The sequence below is a fragment of the Oncorhynchus mykiss genome, chromosome 21 (genome assembly GCF_057628025.1).
Source record: "Oncorhynchus mykiss isolate SJ-2025 chromosome 21, ASM5762802v1, whole genome shotgun sequence".
In the NCBI taxonomy this organism is placed as follows: domain Eukaryota; kingdom Metazoa; phylum Chordata; class Actinopteri; order Salmoniformes; family Salmonidae; genus Oncorhynchus; species Oncorhynchus mykiss.
Window position 1 is genome coordinate 10785861 of NC_143042.1, and position 17625 is coordinate 10803485.

Here is a 17625-nt window from a genome sequence, read left to right on the forward strand (position 1 = left end):
CACTGCCGCATATTTTGCCCTCAGTGCATCATTGCATTGGAGGTCAATCAACTCCATTTGGAGGTTTGGTGGTGAGCTTTCCACGTCAACAGCAAATGGGTTACCGAGCAGTTCCAACCTGCTTTTTTGTGCTTCAAAGTCAGCAAATCGGCGTCGAAAGTCAGCGGCAAGCATACCTATTTTATCAGCCAACTGTGTGCTCGGGAACGCACTGGTAGAGAGCTTCTCTTTCATGGTCTGGCAGCTGGGAAAGTGGCTCAAATTTTCTTTCCGCATCTGCGTCTCCCACAGAGTCAGTTTGGTTTTAAATGCCTTCACTGTACTGTACATATCAGAGATGACACGATCCCGACCCTGCAGCTGCAAGTTTATTGCATTCAGATGACTCGTAATGTCACACAGAAAAGCCATTTCACACAGAAACATTTAGTCTCGGAGTTGTGTTGTGTCTTTCCCTTTGCTGTCCAAGAACAGACAAATCTCCTCACGAAGCTCGAAACATCTTTGAAGCACCTTTCCCTGGCTTAGCCATCGCACCTCTGTGTGATAAGGCAAATCACCATGCTCCGTTTCTAACTCCGTCAGAAATGCCTTGAACTGGCGGTGATTCAAACCTTTGGCTCTGATAAAGTTAACTGTGCGCGTGATGATGCTCATTACATGCTCCATTTTCAAGGCTTTACCGCACAACGCTTCCTGGTGTATGATACAATGATAAGCTGTCAGCTCACCTGTCGCGTTTTCCTCTTGCATCTTTTCCCGTATCTTCGCCACCAGTCCGCTCCTGTGTCCACACATCGCAGGTGCTCCGTCGGTTGTCAAACCCACGAGTTTTTCCCAAGGCAGCTCCATCTCATTTACACATCTTGACACCTCTTCATACAAATCATGCCCCGTAGTTGTGCCATGCATAGGACGTAAAGCCAAAAACTCCTCTGTCACGCTTAGGTTGGAGTCCACTCCGCGGATGAAAATTGACAACTGGGCAATGTCAGAAATGTCGGTGCTCTCATCCACAGCCAAGGAATATGCAATAAAATCTTTTCCCTTTTTCACAAGCTGCTCTTTTAGATTGATGGACAACTGGTCTACTCTCTCGGCAATGGTGTTTCTGCTCAGACTCACATTTAAAAAGAGTTGCCTTTTTTCTGGGCAAACTTCGTCACAAACTTTAATCATGCAGTTTTTGATGAAATCCCCCTCCGTAAATGGCCGGGCTGATTTAGCGATCTCTTCTGCCAAAATAAAACTGGCCTTGACAGCAGCCTGGCCTTGTGATTTGGCTTTTTTGAACAGAGCCTGTCGAGATTTGAGGCCTCGTTTTAATTCCTCTGCCTTTTGTAGCCTTTGTTCCATGTCCATATTCTTGTTTTTGTCCGCGTGTTTCGTTTCATAATGTCGTCTCAGATTATACTCTTTCAGTACCGCCACACTTTCTCCACACAGAAGACACACAGGTTTTCCAGCTACCTTCGTGAACATATACTCCGACTCCCACCTTGTTTGAAACCCCCGGTTCTCAGTATCCACCTTCCGTTTTGCCATTTTTGATGGGTATCTGAAAGTTAATTTTACTGTGATGCTGACGACTGCTGTGCCAATAAATATTGAAATGAAGCAGCCTACTGCTCGGTGCGTCACCTTTGCATTGTGGGAAATGTAGTATTGGTGCGTGTAAAAGATCTGCGGGCTGCCGGCTTGCTGCGGGCCGGTTCTAATAATAAATCAAGATCATCCCAGGGGCCGTAAAAAACCTTCTTGCGGGCCGGATGTGGCCCGCGGGCCTTGACTCTGACATATGTGCTGTATAGCCTCAACACGGTTAAAACTATAATGTTTATATCATGGGTGGTCAGTCCTTGCATCCATAACCCTATGAATTTGAGAGTGGTTACATTTTGTCCAGGCCCATCCCTCAGCTTTTTACCAAAACCGAGGCGGTGTGACACTTAATTGTTTCAACTGCGGATTCTAGCTTTAAGAGGGCTCTGTTCGGCCCCTTACAAAAAATATCCACTGGGTGATAAGACTCACACCAAGACCCCACCAAGCCAGCCCAGAAAATGTGGCTTCTGTTTTTATTGTCCGTTGCTGGGGCTGTGTTTTTGTCTATGATTCTTCAAGTGTGTGTGTGTGTGTGTGTGTGACTGTGACGGTCATCAATTGCTGACATGGAGTAAAAATGCTGAATGATATCATTATGTTCAATGTCATCCGCTGTACCACTTTTCCTCTCCTTGTATTTAAATTGTGTTTTTATTTTACCCAGACAAAACCTGCACAGAGGAACACTCTTACCTTTTGATAAAGAGAGTTTATGCTTATCCACAGTCTAGTCCACTCCACTCTGACCATATTGTAGAAAAAAATGTGGAGTGACAGAAAAACATGGATTATTTCCTAATTGCCAGTGAATGTTTGTTCTTTCCCAGGGCTGAGCCAACCAATCCGGTCAGCGTGGTTGGGGCCTTACAAATCCAGGGGCTAGTTGCCATGGCAAGATATTGTTTGCATCCAGTCATGCCAGCGCTGCCAATGTGGGCGGTCCCCTCGTCAGCATGCTTCTTTGTTTGTGTACCACTTGTCGGAACAACCAACCTCCTCTGTGAACACATCCTTGGACCCTTTAAAGTTCTCTCCGTAGTGCATTGGTCTATCACTCAGGTTCATCTTTGGTTTTACCAGTGGAAAATCTGGAACTATATCTGTTTATTTTATCAACTGTACTTTTAATGGATTAGTATAGTATTTGGATATCCTATTTACTAAAGAAATAACTCAACTTAATAACAGGCAACATCATGATATCAAATAACAATTTATTGTGGCTCAACCACAGCCACTTCTATTCTCACATTTTCTCTCCTGCAGAGCTGTGCAAAACTGCCCACCTTTCACTCTTCTGTGATCTTACTGTGCAGTAGAGTCCTTCCCCTCCCCCCATCTTCAAGGCATGGAGAGAATGTAGGTTGAATGGAGGGCCAGGCTAAAGGGAACCCTAAGTTTAGCTCCAGGTTTTCAGTGGAGGCCAGGCCAGACAGCCACCCTTCCTGGGTAAACTGTAGATACTGTAGCCCCTCACCTGTCAGGGAAAGCAGGCTTCAGCCATGTGCTCTGACCCTGAGCAGGGAACCACAAAAGACCAAGGAGACCTGCCATATTTAGGTCATCGTGCTTCACAATCTCTTGCCCTTTAGACTGGCGCCATGATTTAGTTATAGGTAGTTTTAGTTATTAGTCAAGGTAGGTCTGTACTGAAGAAAGGTCCAGATTTCCCCACTCCTGACTGAAAGTGGATTTGGTACCACCAGAATTTAGGTATTAAGGTAAACACACTATCAAATGTTTTATGCATGCAGCTATACTAATTTGTCTGTGAAGCATTCAAACACTGTAAGTAGGCTAAATGACGCTCAAGGGCTTAAGTTTCTCCACTGCCAATTCTGAGGCTGTGCTTGCATCTGGTTGCCTAATACCCAGTACTAAGTGAAAGTCTTACGATGGAGGTGCAGCACTTCAGCACAAATATTCTCATAGATGTGTCCATACCATGTCCTCTTGGTAATTAGGAACACACAATATTGTGTGTATGTGGTCTTTGTTAGTTCAACTCGGGTCAGAACTATGATTGAGTGTCAGTTGGCATTAAGACAGTAACAGTAGTACTGTGCTTGATTAGCGATGTTGTGTCATCGTTACAGCGTGTTTTCCACATTGATGATAATTGATTATGTATTTCACATTGTTCAATAACATCTATTAAGGCATTAGGCATCCAAAGTTACATCAATATTCTGATGAAAGACAGATGTTTTCTACAAAGCCAATTTGAAGAGAGTTTTCTGAGTCGGATGACATTTATACATGATCCACCAAAGAACCATGACTGTTGATATTCACCCCAAACAAATACTTTGACATTGAAGAAATAACTTTGATCTAAGTGCTAATTCATACATTTTGTAGTGCCTGTGTACGGTGCTGATCATGTCAGATGTGAGTTTGAGCCTTACAGGATGAGTTAACATAGGCAAAATTGCCAAAGGAGAGAAACATTTGCACCCAGAGGGGGCCACAGGACCGAGTTTGAGAAACTCTGTATCTAATTTCTTTGTCATATTCCTCTCCCATTACTGCTACAGTCAATATTGGCAGCCAGCCAATCCCATAGAATCAGAGCATAAAAAAAAAAAAATGCTGTATATATATATATATATATATATATATACAGCATCAGTCAAAAGTTTGGACACATACTCATTCAAGGGTTTATTTGTACTATTTTCTACATTGTCGAATAATAGTGAAGACATCAAAACTATGAAATGACACTTATGGAATTCCATATGTGCAGACTGTCAGCTTTCATTTGAGAGTATTTGAATCCATATCGGGTGAACCGTTTAGAAATTACAGCACTTTTTGTACATTATCCCATTTTAGGGGAGCAAAACTATTGCGACAAATTCACTTATGTGTATTAAAGTCGTAGCAAGTTAAGTATTTGTTCCCATATTCATAGCACACAATGACTACATCAAGCTTGTGACTGTACACATTTGTTGGATACATTTGCTCTTTGTTTTGCGTTTTTGGGAGGATGCCCCGGACCCCCCGTCTACTTCCCCTGCCCAATATGTACACCACAATTTCGCCCTTGTGAAGTAATGACATCCTTCATCCTTAGTAGTCAAGCTTATTTTTCCCTTGAGGCTCTCAGTCGAAGAAGGGTGGTTTCAGTTATACTTAACATGTGACAGATGTTGAGAATAGAGGATGGAGAGAGAATCTCACAGGGAGCTCCTCAGTCTGACACCCAGGCCCCGCCTTCAGAGGTCCTGTGGTCAAGATTCTATACCCCAATCCATATTTCTCAGTATTCCACAAAGGGTATTTTTATGATCTTATCAAATGCTTGAGGGATGGAATTTATTAGATTGGAAAAACACCATACTTCTACATTGTATCATATAATCCCATATCCTTGCCGCCTCCTCTGCCTCCCAAAATACAATTTCCATGTGAACACTTAACACCTGGCAGCCTGCACCTCTTTCTCCTACCCCTGAGCTGTGTGCAGCATGGGAATGGCCCTATTTACAGCCAGTTAACAGGCGGCTCTGGCCTGGAGATTCTGCAGTAACTGTCTACAGTTACAAATCACTCTGCCAGTTCCCAGTGCAACACAACACTGCCTTCGGGATTCCAAAGGCCTGTATACGTAGCGTGGTGCCCCTGAACAGATAGCTCAGTCAGGGAAGGCCTCAGTAACCAGAGGCGTCTCGGAGGGATACCCGCGGCAGGATGGTGTCGAACCAGAGGGAACGTGACAGGGAATTGTTGTGAAGCTGGCAGCAGGTGTGATGAAGATGCTTAAAGAGGCAAGGGAGCTGTTCCCGCCTCACGTGTCATTAGGGAGTTAAGGATCAGAAAGTGGATAATGGGACGAAACGGGAAAATGGATGGCCGTTCCGAGAGAGGGATAAAAAATGATGCTTAAACTCCGGGCATCTGCGTTTTCCCAGGCCCGGGAGGCTGGTGGTTCAGATCTGCACTGTTGCATCTGCCTGATGCCTTGCCAGGTCTGTAATGATTGCCTTTCAGCTAAGGTGCTTGTGTCGGCAGTTTAAAGGGTTCCTCATGCAAGCGACCAGAGAAAGCTTTCCCGTAGGCATTACCAAATAGAACCACCATCGTCAGATAGGGCCTTCGAGACAGACTGTCAGACACTGCATTAAACCCATTATTCCAATGATTAAATGTGTACCTCGAAACCAGAAACAGTAACTGAACTTCTGCTGAAGTTTCTCCTTCGTCCTTGGTAGTAGCTACAGAGGGACTCCTAAAGTAGCTTTAAAGTGCATGTAGTGCAGCAACAGATTCCTAATTTTTGATTTATAAGTATTTTTCTATCCATGTAACCCGCATCAGTTTGGAAATGCAATGCTCTGATTCTATGGGACTCTACGGCTGCCAATATTGACTGTAGCAGTAATGGGAGAGGAATATGACAAAGCAGTAAGACACGAGAGCAAGGTTTCTCAAACTTAGTCCTGCCCCCCTTTTTGATAGAGATACGGGGAGATATTGAGTGGTTTAATTCACATCAATGAACTGGCATCTTCTTTGCTGTCTCATCTCACTTGTAGTCACCAAGAAAGTTGCAATTTCCCAGAACCTCTGATGTGTACATTTTTAAGCTAGGCCTACTGAGCAAGATGGATAATTTAGCATTGTTTGTGAGTCTCTGTATTTCAGTGTTTGTGTGTGTGCATTTTGGAACACAGTAAACTCACAGAGCTACATAGTAAACCCAGCATTTGACAGTCTCTCTGTTCTATAGAATGCTGGAGAGATTCTGTGTAGCGCCCCCTTGTGTGGAGGAGGAATGACGACGCCCCTTCGATGAGAGCCATGGAGCTGAAAGTGTGGGTGGATGGAGTGCAGCGGATCGTATGTGGCGTCACAGAGCACACCACATGCCAGGAGGTGGTCATTGCCCTGGCCCAGGCCATTGGTGAGTCAATCCATCCTGCAATATTGTCCAACCCCCCCCCCCCCCCCCATTTTTTAAAATTAAAGTGATAGTTCAAGGGATAAATTGAAAATAAGATTAAACTAATGCGAACTACTGTACACCTTTAAGCCTTACCATGTGTGAGAATGGATCCTTTTGCAGGACACGCATCCACAGTGCATGCAGCATATTTGACAGTCCGTTTCTGAGAGATGCTAAAGACGATGGAGTGCACCAAGATTAGAGTTGACTGGGAGTGAACAGAGAATCAAGATGAGCGTTAACCTGGGAGTAAACAGAGATTGTGAGAATCAAAATGAGTGTTGACTGGGAGTGAACAGAGATTGTGAGAATCAAGATGAGCGTTGACTGGGAGTGAACAGAGATTGTGAGAATCAAGATGAGCGTTGACTGGGAGTGAACAGAGATTGTGAGAATCAAGATGAGCGTTGACTGGGAGTGAACAGAGATTGTGAGAATCAAGATGAGCTGTGTTGGGAGGATTCATAGATGTCATTGAGATGCTCGCAGAGGAGAAGAGAGAACTACATGATGACTGGATTGTATTCCCATAATGAAACCGCATTTATGTATATGAAGCTATTACCCCAAATAGCTGTAGAACCAGCGGGGAGCCACTTTTATGGCATGGAGCATGGAGCCACTTTTTTAAATGTTTTGCATTATGGAGATACAGAGTACTGTACAGACCTGTACTGAACTGTGTGAGTATGGCTCAGCCCGACAATACCCTGCTCATACCATACTGTTTTGATTTCATACTGCTGTCATTTCATACTGCTATCATTTCATACTGTTTTCAGTTCATACTGGCACAGTTTTGCACTTGCACTTTGCACTGCTTAGAACCAAAATTCTGTGGAGATGTCATGGTTTACATAGGTCATTTTTATTATAGAGAGAATACTTGGAGGTCCTAGAGGTAGCATGTAAGGGTTAAATGAATCCATTGGATTTGTACACGCTATTCCATTGTGATCCATGCACAGATACATGATTGTAGGACTAACAGCTAAATGCTGTTTCTTTTCATCAACAGTACAGGAGTTATGGTCCAGGGCCTCTTTTGTATGTGTTCAGTCTTTTGTCTGGCCCAGGGTACTTTGATGTGAAAGGCCTTCAGCCAGATTCAGCTGTAGTGACAACTGTGTTCCTTTCATAGAGGTTCTGCTGTTGAGAGGGGGAAGACTGTGGCTTGTGCTCTTAACTGCAGCAGAACACACACACACACACACACACACACACACACACACACACACACACACACACACACACACACATATATACACACACACACACACACACACAATTTTATTGAACCTTACTCCAACCCTAGCATGAATGGGAACTGAACAACTGCTCCTATATTTGAATAGAGAAATCCCTGTTGGGTTCTTCCTAGAAAAAACAACCCATTACTCTGAAAACTCTGCACAGTGCCCACCCAATAAACTGTGTCTGAAAGCAAGTGGGGTAATTGTGAATGGTTCTTCCATAGAGTTTCCCTGTTCTTAGCAGAGGTAAAGAGTTCAGATTAGGGTTGTGGCTGTGTTTCTGAATGCAGGAGGGGATAACAATGACAAAGTCAATGGTAGATGATCTCTGTAATCTGCTGCTACTGCAGAGTGTAGTCTAGCTACTGGTCTGTATGTAACTGGTCACCGGCTGGTATGTGGCAAGAAATAGCAAATAAAGTTGCTGTGTGACTACTGTACATTGGTCAGCTAAGCCCAATTACTTAGTAAAGCTCCAATTAATTAATCTGATCAAATCATTATCTCACTCTTTTTGCAGGGCGTACTGGCAGGTACACATTGATCGAGAGATGGCGGGAGACGGAACGTCACTTGGCCCCGCATGAAAACCCTGTGGTGTCCCTCAACATGTGGGGCCAGTATGCCAGCGACGTGCAGCTGGTTCTCCAGCGCACCGGCCCCTCCCTCAGCGAATGTCCCAACTCCGACGGTGCATCCCGTGTGCCCGAGCGCGGCCTCTACCGCCAGAGCCTGCCTCCTCTGGCCAAGCTGCGCCCATCGGCCAATGACCGCTCGCTCAAGCGTCGGGAGCCCAAGCGTAAGTCCCTCACCTTCACGGCCAAGGGCTTGAGGGATATTTTTGGGAAGGGCAGAGATGCCGAGGCCAAGCAGCAGCAGAGAGCACTGAACCAGGGCAGGGGGGTGGTGTCTGTGCCCCTCAGTCCAGCCCGGGAGCTGGTGTGCCTGGTCCAGCTGCAGAAGGACAAGCTCCAGCTACTGGAGAGCAGGCTGCAGGGCTCCGAGGCAGAGCTACACGGCTGTGAGAGCGGTGATGTTGGCATGTGCATCGAGGGTCAGGAGGGCATTGGCGTGCTGGAGGAGGAGCTGGTGCGTCTGGAGCAGCAGCTGCGGAGGAATGAGGTGGAGATGTCCGAGGAGGAGTTCTGGCAGAACGAGCTGCAGATCGAGCAGGAGAGCGAGCGGCAGCTGAGGGAGCAGCTCCAGGAGCTGATTGGACGGGTGCGGGAGTGTGAAGCCCGACTGGGGGAGTACCTGACCCGTATCCAGGGCATGGAGGCTGGCCTGGAGCAGGAGACTGAGCAGAGCAGGCAGGTGGACGAGGAGGAGGCCTGGGCCCAGCTGAGGAAGGTCAGGGCGGAGCTGGAGCAGCAGGTTCAACACAGAGTGCAGCTGGAGAGCAGCAGCAGGGCTGTGGACCGCTCACTGGGACAGTCCAGCAAGAAACTACAGGTCAGCTTTGGTAGAAGGAAAAATGTATAGGAAAACAGTGATTGTACATACACAAATTCAGCATTTTAGGGAGGTGCTGGAGACTCTGAACACTGCAATCTATGCTCCTATGTGCTTTGACTGATGAAGACCTAAGGGATGAAACATGTTCAGAAGCAGTAGAGAGAGAAGTGCCACACTAACATTTTCCATAGATTCCTAATGGTTTTGAAAACAACACATGATGTACATAAACAAACACCTTTTGTAAAATAGGGTTGAATACAACATGTATCATTGATTGGAAGACACACAAACACCTTATGTAAAATGGATGATGGTGATTATACTGTGATGATACCTTTTGCAGAAAACATTATAATGAAGTAAGACACGTAAGCCCATTTTACAGGGCTGCATATTATCTGGAACATATACAGGACCAGTCAAACGTTTGGACACAGCTACTCATGCAAGGGTTTTTCTTTATTTTTACTTTTTTGTACATTGTAGAATAATAGTGAAGACATCAAAACTATGAAATAACACATGGAATCATGTAGTAACCAAAAATGTTGATGACAGCTTTGCACACTCTTGGCATCCTCTCAACCAGCTTCACCTGGAATGCTTTTCCAACAGTCTTGAAGGAGTTCCCACATATGCTGAGCACTTGTTGGCTGCTTTTCCTTTACTTTGCGGTCCAACTCATCCCAAACCATTTCAGTTGGGTTGAGGTTGGGTGATTGTGGAGGTCAGGTAATCTGATGCAGCACCATCACTCTCCTTCTTGGTCAAATAGCCCTAACAGCCTGGCGGTGTGTTGGGTCATTGTTCTGTTGAAAAACGAATGATAGTCTCACTAAGTGCATACCAGATGGAATGGCGTATCGCTGCAGAATGCTGTGGTAGCCATGCTGGTTAAGTGTGCCTTGAGTTCTAAATAAAATCACAGACCGTGTCACCAGCAAAGTACCCCCACATCATCACACCTCCTCCATGCTTCACAGTGGGAACCACACATGCGGAGATCATCCATTCACCTACTCTGCGTCTCACAAAGACACAGCGGTTGGAACCAAAAATCTCAAATTTGGACTCATCAGACCAAAGGACAGATGTCCATCAGTCTAATGTCCATTGCTCGTGTTTCTTGGCCCAAGCAAGTCTCTTGCTCTTATTGGTGTCCTTCAGAAGTGGTTTCTTTAAAGAAATTCGACCATGAAGGCCTGATTCATGCAGTCTCCTCTGAACAGTTTATGTTGAGATGTCTGTTAGTTAAACTCTGAAGCATTTATTTGGGCTGCAATCTGAGGTGCAGATAACTTTAATGAACTTATCCTTTTTTACTGTTTTATTTCACTGTAGAGCCTTCAGTCCCACTCAAAATGCCCCCGTTAGATAGCTCTTTCGTCCCACCCGACACATGCGGAGACCTCACCTGGCTTAACTTGTCCCTCCAGAGACAAAACCTCTCTCATCGTCACTCAACACCTAGGTTTACCTCCACTGTACTCACATCCTACCATACCCTTGTCTGTACATTATGCCTTGAATCTATTCTACCACGCCCAGAAATCTGCTCCTTTTATTCTCTGTCCCCAACGCAGTAGATGACCAGTTCCTATAGCCTTTAGCCATATAGCCTTTAGCCTTATCCTACTCCTCCTCTGTTCCAATGGTGATGTAAAGGTTAACTCAGGCCCTGTAGCCCCTAGTTCCACTCCTATTCCCCAAGCACTATCATTTGACTTCTGTAACCGTAAAAGCCTTGGTTTCATGCATGATAACGTCCAAAGCTTCCTCTCTAAGTTTGTTTTATTCACTGCTTTAGCATAACCCGGATGTCCTAGCCATGTCTGAATCCTGGTTTAGGAAGGCCACCAAAAATATAGAAATTTCCATCCCCAACTACACCATATGTGAATTAATTGTCCCTCATTTATCTTCAGAGTTTGTACTGTTAGGTGACCTAAACTGAGATATGCTTAACACCCTGGATGTCCTACAATCTAAACTAGATGCCCCCAATCTCACACAAATGATCAAGGAACCTACCAGGTACAACCCTAAATCCGTAAACACGGGCACCCTCATAGATATCATCCTGACCAACCTGCCCTCTAAATACACCTCTGCTGTTTTCAACTAAGATCTCAGAGATCACTGCCTCATTGCCTGCATCCGTAATGGGTCAGTGGTCAAACGACCTGCACTCATCACTGTCAAACGCTCCCTGAAACACTTCAGCAAGCAGGCCTTTCAAATCGACCTGGCCAGGGTGTCCTGGAAGGATATTGATCTCATCCCGTCAGTAGAGGATGGCTGGTTATTATTTTTTTTAAATGCCTTCCTCACCATCTTAAATAAGCATGCCCCATTTAAGAAATTTAGAACCAGGAACAGATATAGCCCTTGGTTCTCTCCAGACCTGACTGCCCTTAACCAACACAAAAACATTCTATGGCGTTCTGCATTAGCATCGAACAGCCCCTGTGATATGCAACTTTTCAGGGAAGCTAGAAACCAATATACACAGGCAGTTAGAAAAGCCAAGGCTAGCTTTTTCAAGCAGAAATTTGCTTCCTGCAACACAAACTCAAAAAAGTTCTGGAACACTGTAAAGTCCATGGAGAATAAGAACACCTCCTCCCAGCTGTCTACTGCACTGAAGATAGGAAACAATGTCACCACCGATAAATCCACTATAATTGAGAATTTCAATAAGCATTTTTCTACGGCTGGCCATGCTTTCCACCTGGCTACCCCTACCCCGGTCAACAGCACTGCACCCCCCACAGCAACTCGCCCAAGCCTTCCCCATTTCTCCTTCTCCCAAATCCATTCAGCTGATGTTCTGAAAGAGCTGCAAAATCTGGACCCCTACAAATTAGCCGGGCTAGACAATCTGGACCCTTTCTTTCTAAAAATTATCTGACAAAATTGTTGCCACCCCTATTACTAGCCTGTTCAACCTCTCTTTCATGTCGTTTGCGATTCCCAAAGATTGGAAATCAGCTGTGGTCATCCCCCTCTTCAAAGGAGGGGGGCACTCTTGACCCAAACTGCTACAGACCTATATCTATCCTACCCTGCCTTTCTAAGGTCTTCGAAAGCCAAGTCAACAAACAGATTACCGACCATTTAGAATCCCACCATACCTTCTCCGCTATGCAATCTGGTTTCAGAGCTGGTCATGGGTGCACCTCAGCCACGCTCAAGGTCTTAAACAATATCTTAGCCTCCATCGATAAGAAACAATACTGTGCAGCCGTATTCATTGACCTGGCCAAGGCTTTCGACTCTGTCAATCACCACATCCTCATCGGCAGACTCGATAGCCTTGGTTTCTCAAATGATTGCCTCGCCTGGTGCACCAACTACTTCTCTGATCGAGTTCAGTGTGTCAAATCGGAGGGTCTGTTGTCCGGGCCTCTGGCAGTTTCTATGGGGGTGCCACAGGGTTCAATTCTTGGACCGACTCTCTTCTCTGTATACATTTTTTTAAATTTTTTTTTTTTAACCTTTATTTAACTAGGCAAGTCAGTTAAAAACAAATTCTTATTTTCAATGACGGCCTAGGAACAGTGGGTTAACTGCCTGTTCAGGGGCAGAACGACAGATCAGATACATCAATGATGTCGCTCTTGCTGCTGGTGAGTCTTTGATCCACCTCTACGCAGACGACACCATTCTGAATACTTCTGGCCCTTCTTTGGATACTGTGTTAACAAGCCTCTAGGCGAGCTTCAATGCCATTACAACTCTCCTTCCGTGGCCTCCAATTGCTCTTAAATACAAGTTCAACTAAATGCATGCTCTTCAACCGATCGCTGCCTGCACCTGCCCACCTGTCCAACATCACTACTCTGGACGGCTCTGACTTAGAATATGTGGACAACTACAAATACCTAGGTACATGGTTAGACTGTAAACTCTCCTCTAGAATTGGCTTCCTATTTCACAACAAAGCATCCTTCACTTATGCTGCCAAACATACCCTTGTAAAACTGACCATCCTACCAATCCTCGACTTCGGCGATGTCATTTATAAAATAGCCTCCAATACCCTACTCAATAAATTGTTATGCAGTCTATCACAGTGCCATCCATTTTGTCACCAAAGCCCCATATACTACCCACCACTGCGACCTGTACTCTCTCGTTGGCTGGCCCTCGCTTCATACTCGTCGCCAAACCCCCTGGCTCTAGGTCATCTACAAGATCCTGCTAGGTAAAGTCCCCCCTTATCTCAGCTCACTGGTCACCATAGCAGCACCCACCTGTATCACGTGCTCCAGCAGGTATATCTCTCTGGTCACCCCCAAAACCAATTCTTCCTTTGGCCGCCTCTCCTTCCAGTTCTCTGCTACCAATGACTGCAACGTACTACAAAAATCTCTGAAACTGGAAACACTTATCTCCCTCACTAGCTTTAAGCACCAGCTGTCAGAAAAGCTCACAGATCCTGCACCTGTACATAGCCCATCTATAATTTAGCCCAAACAACTATCTCTTTCCCTACTGTATTTATTTATTTTGCTCCTTTGCACCCCATTTTTTCTATCTCTACTTTGCACATTCTTCCACTGCAAATCAACCATTCCAGTGTTTTACTTGCAATATTGTATTTACTTCGCCACCATGGCCTTTTTTTTGCCTTTACCTCCCTCATCTCACCTCACTTGCTCACATTGTATATAGACTTATTTTTCTACTGTATTATTGACTGTATGTTTGTTTTACTCCATGTGTAACTCTCTGTTGTTGTATGTGTCGAACTGCTTTATTTTATCATGGCCAGGTCGCAATTGTAAATGAGAACTTGTTCTCAACTTGCCTACCTGGTTTAAATAAAAATTATTGGGCTGACTCTTTTCTCTGTGTAAATCAATGATGACACTCTTGTTACTTCTTTGGAGACTGTGTTAACAAACCTCCAGACGAGCTTCAATGCCATACAACACTCCTTCCATGGCCTCCAACTGCTCTTAAATGCAAGCAAAACTAAATGCATGCTCTTCAACCAATCGCTGCCCGCGACCGCCCGCCCGTCTAGCATCACTACTCTGGACCCCGCCCGTCTAGCTTCACTACTCTGTTCGAGCGTTACAAAATAAATTTAGAAATCTATATTATTCAATTATTGCACCCACACTGCTCGCGCGCGCCAACGAGCATCTGCGTTGCCAAGGGATAAAATACAAGTCAGTTCTATTTGTGATGCAAATCACGCTGCAAGTCCGGCCTCTCCCATCTCCTCATTGGTTTATAGAAGCAGATACCCACATGCCATCTCCTCATTGGTTATACCTACATGGGTGGCTGAAAGACGAACGAGGTCAGTGGCGGTAATGCACCTAATTTATGAAAGTTGCCAATTGCAATATAAAGTCCAGAGAAGAAAAAGCCTGGAAGGAGGAGAGATGGCTAGAAACAATTTGTTTGACCGTTTTATGTGTGGATTAATTGTGGGAGTAGAGGACCTTGTGCATTTCAGGTAAAATAACAACTCAATGTTTATATCCCAGGACAAATTAGCTAGCAACAGCAAGCTAGCTAAATAGGACAAATTAGCTAGCAAGTGCAAGCTAGCTAGCTAAATTGCCATAAATGTTTAATACTTTTCGACCTGTCCCCAAATTAATGTAATTGGTTCAGAGTTCGTTTTGATATTTTAACCTGCGTGTCATGATCATGTTTGGTGTGGGTGGACAAAATACATTTATGCACGATGGCGCACGTGCGCAGCCATTTTGGGTTCCGTGTTAGAATATGTTGACAACTACAAATATCTAGGTGTCTGGTTAGACTGTAAACTCCCCTTCCAGCCTTACATTAAGCATCTCCAATCCAAAATTAAATCTAGAATCGGCTTCCTATTTCGCAACAACGCATCCTTCACTCATGCTTCCAAACATACCCTCGTAAAAATGACAGATCATTGACATCGGCGATGTCATTTACAAAATAGCTTCCAACACTCTACTCAGCAAATTGGATGTAGTCTATTACAGTGCCATCCTTTTTGTCACCAAAGTCCCATATACTACCCACCACTGCGACCTGTATGCTCTCATTGGCTGGCCCTCGCTTCATATTCGTTGCCAAACTCTCTGACTCCAGGTCATCTATAAGTCTTTGCTAGGTAAAACCCCGCCTTATCTCAGCTCACTGGTCACCATGGCAGCACCCACCCGAAGCACGTGCTCCAGCAGGTATATTTCACTGATCACCCCCAAAGCCAACTCCCCCTTTGGCCGCCTTTCCTTCCAGTTCTCTGCTGCCAATGACTGGAACTATTTGAAAAAAATCACTGAAGCTGGAGACTCATATCTCCCTCACTAATTTTAAGCGTCAGCTGTCAGAGCAGCTTACCGATCATTGCACCTATACGTCTGTAAATAGCCCACCCAACTACCTCATCCCCATATTGCTATTTATTGTTTTGCCCCTTTGCACCCCAGTATCTCTACTTGCACATTCATCTTCTGCACATCTATCACTCCAGTGTTTAATTGCTAAATTGTAATTATTTCGCCACTATGGCCTATTTATTGCCTTACCTCCCTTATCTTACTACATTTGCACACACTGTATATAGACTTTTCTATTGTATTATTGACGGTACGTTTGTTTATCGCATGTGTAACTGTGTTGTTGTTTGTGTCACACTGCTTTGCTCTATCTTGGCCAGGTCGCAGTTGTAAATGAGAACTTGTTCTCAACTGGCCTACCTGGTTAAATAAAGGTGGCAGTTTTTGCGACGGCACTTGAAGAAACTTTCAAAGTTCTTGAACTTTTCCGGATTGACTGAACTTCATGTCTTAAAGTAATGATGGACTGTCATTTCTCTTTGCTTATTTGAGCTGTTCTTGCTGTAATATGGCCTTGGTATTTTACCAAATAGGGCTATTTTCTGTGTACCACCCCTACCTTGTCACAACACAACTGACACATTATTAATTAAAAAAATTCCACAAACTAACTTTTAAAAAGGGACACCTGTTAATTGAAATGCATTCCAGGTGACTACCACATGAAGCTGGTTGAGAGAATGCCAAGAGTGTGCAAAGGGTGGCTTCAATGAAGAATCTCAAAAATAAAATGTGATTTGTTTAACACTTTTCTTTGGTTACTACATGATTCCATATGTGTTATTTCATAGTTTTGATATCTTCTCTATTATTCTACAATATAGAAAACAGTAAAAATAACAAAAAACTTTGGAATGAGTAGGTGTCCAAACCTTTGACTGGTACCACATATATATATTTTACATTCGTCTGGCGCTGAATTTATATTAGTTTGGATTCATGTCCTTGACAAAACCATGTTAAAATGCAACATAACTGTTTATTAATTTAAGCATGGTTTCTCACTGCTTGGGAAGAATATTTTTGAAGTTACTGTGTTTGATTGAAAAGGGCCCTGTGTTTTTAGTAGGAACATTTTGGAGGCCTCTTATTAGTCCTCATGATGTAACGTTTACTTACAGGGTGGAGTACACCACACAGGCTACATTTAGACAGGTAGCCCAATACTGATCTTATTTTCACTAATTGGTCTTTTGACCAATCAGATCAGCTCTGAAAAAGAGCTGATGTGAAAATATATTTTGTGATTGGTCAAAAGACAAATTAGTGGAAATAATCTGCCTGATTGGGCTGCCTGTCTAAATGCAGCAATAGTGTGGGCGTGAGGTAAAACAGTTATTTTAAAGATTCGGGTGGTGAGTTATATACTACTGGTGATTTTGGGGCCTGAAAAGAACTTCAGATCTACTCCACCAGACTTACATTACTCTTTCCCTAGAACCAACTCTTCCCTAGCTGGGCCCTAGAATGACTGCTCCTTTATTGGGTTTAACCACCTGCAATATGTATGTAACCGTAAACTGTCTGATTTTCAAGGTTCTTCTCAATGCAACAATTCCACCTGCAAATAGCCTTAAATGTAAAGGAATACAATTCCACAAGATAAAAATATATTTTAAACATCGTATGAATCTATAAAGTTGCTTGTTAGGCACGAGTGGCCAGGTGGGCGCCATCAGTTGACAAACCGAGTTTACAGGGAAGTGGAACTGACAGTAGAAACTGCAGGGGAAGTAAATGACTAGTTGAATGGTTGTTTGTTGCAGGAGAAGGAGCAGGAGTTGGAGCAGTTGACCAGGGAGCTGAGACAAGTGAACCTTCAGCAGTTCATCCATCAGACTGGCACCAAGGTCAGCGTTCTACCAGCCCAGCCCAATGACCAGGAGAATAACACAGGTACACACAAGCATTACAAAGTTTCCTCATCAGATTTTCTTCCCAATCTGGGCTCAGACATTTCAAACATTGTATTATCCAACACTACCCCCTACTGGAAGTTAGTACA

The 17625-nt window shown here is 44.3% G+C and overlaps 1 protein-coding gene across 2 annotated transcripts in view; it reads left to right on the forward strand.

Moving 5' to 3' along the window:
* Window positions 1-17625, forward strand: part of LOC110499947 (ras association domain-containing protein 8) — a 38760-nt gene that overhangs the window by 17119 nt on the left and 4016 nt on the right. The window contains exons 2-4 of one of the 2 annotated variants that reach the window (XM_021577005.3): window positions 6344-6517; window positions 8333-9264; window positions 17387-17516. In XM_021577005.3, the coding sequence (XP_021432680.1) occupies window positions 6406-6517; window positions 8333-9264; window positions 17387-17516 (1174 nt within the window). In that variant the 5' untranslated portion in view covers window positions 6344-6405. Of the gene's footprint in view, window positions 1-6327; window positions 6518-8332; window positions 9265-17386; window positions 17517-17625 lie in introns of both variants that reach the window. The other variant, XM_021577006.3, reaches the window with a different exon arrangement.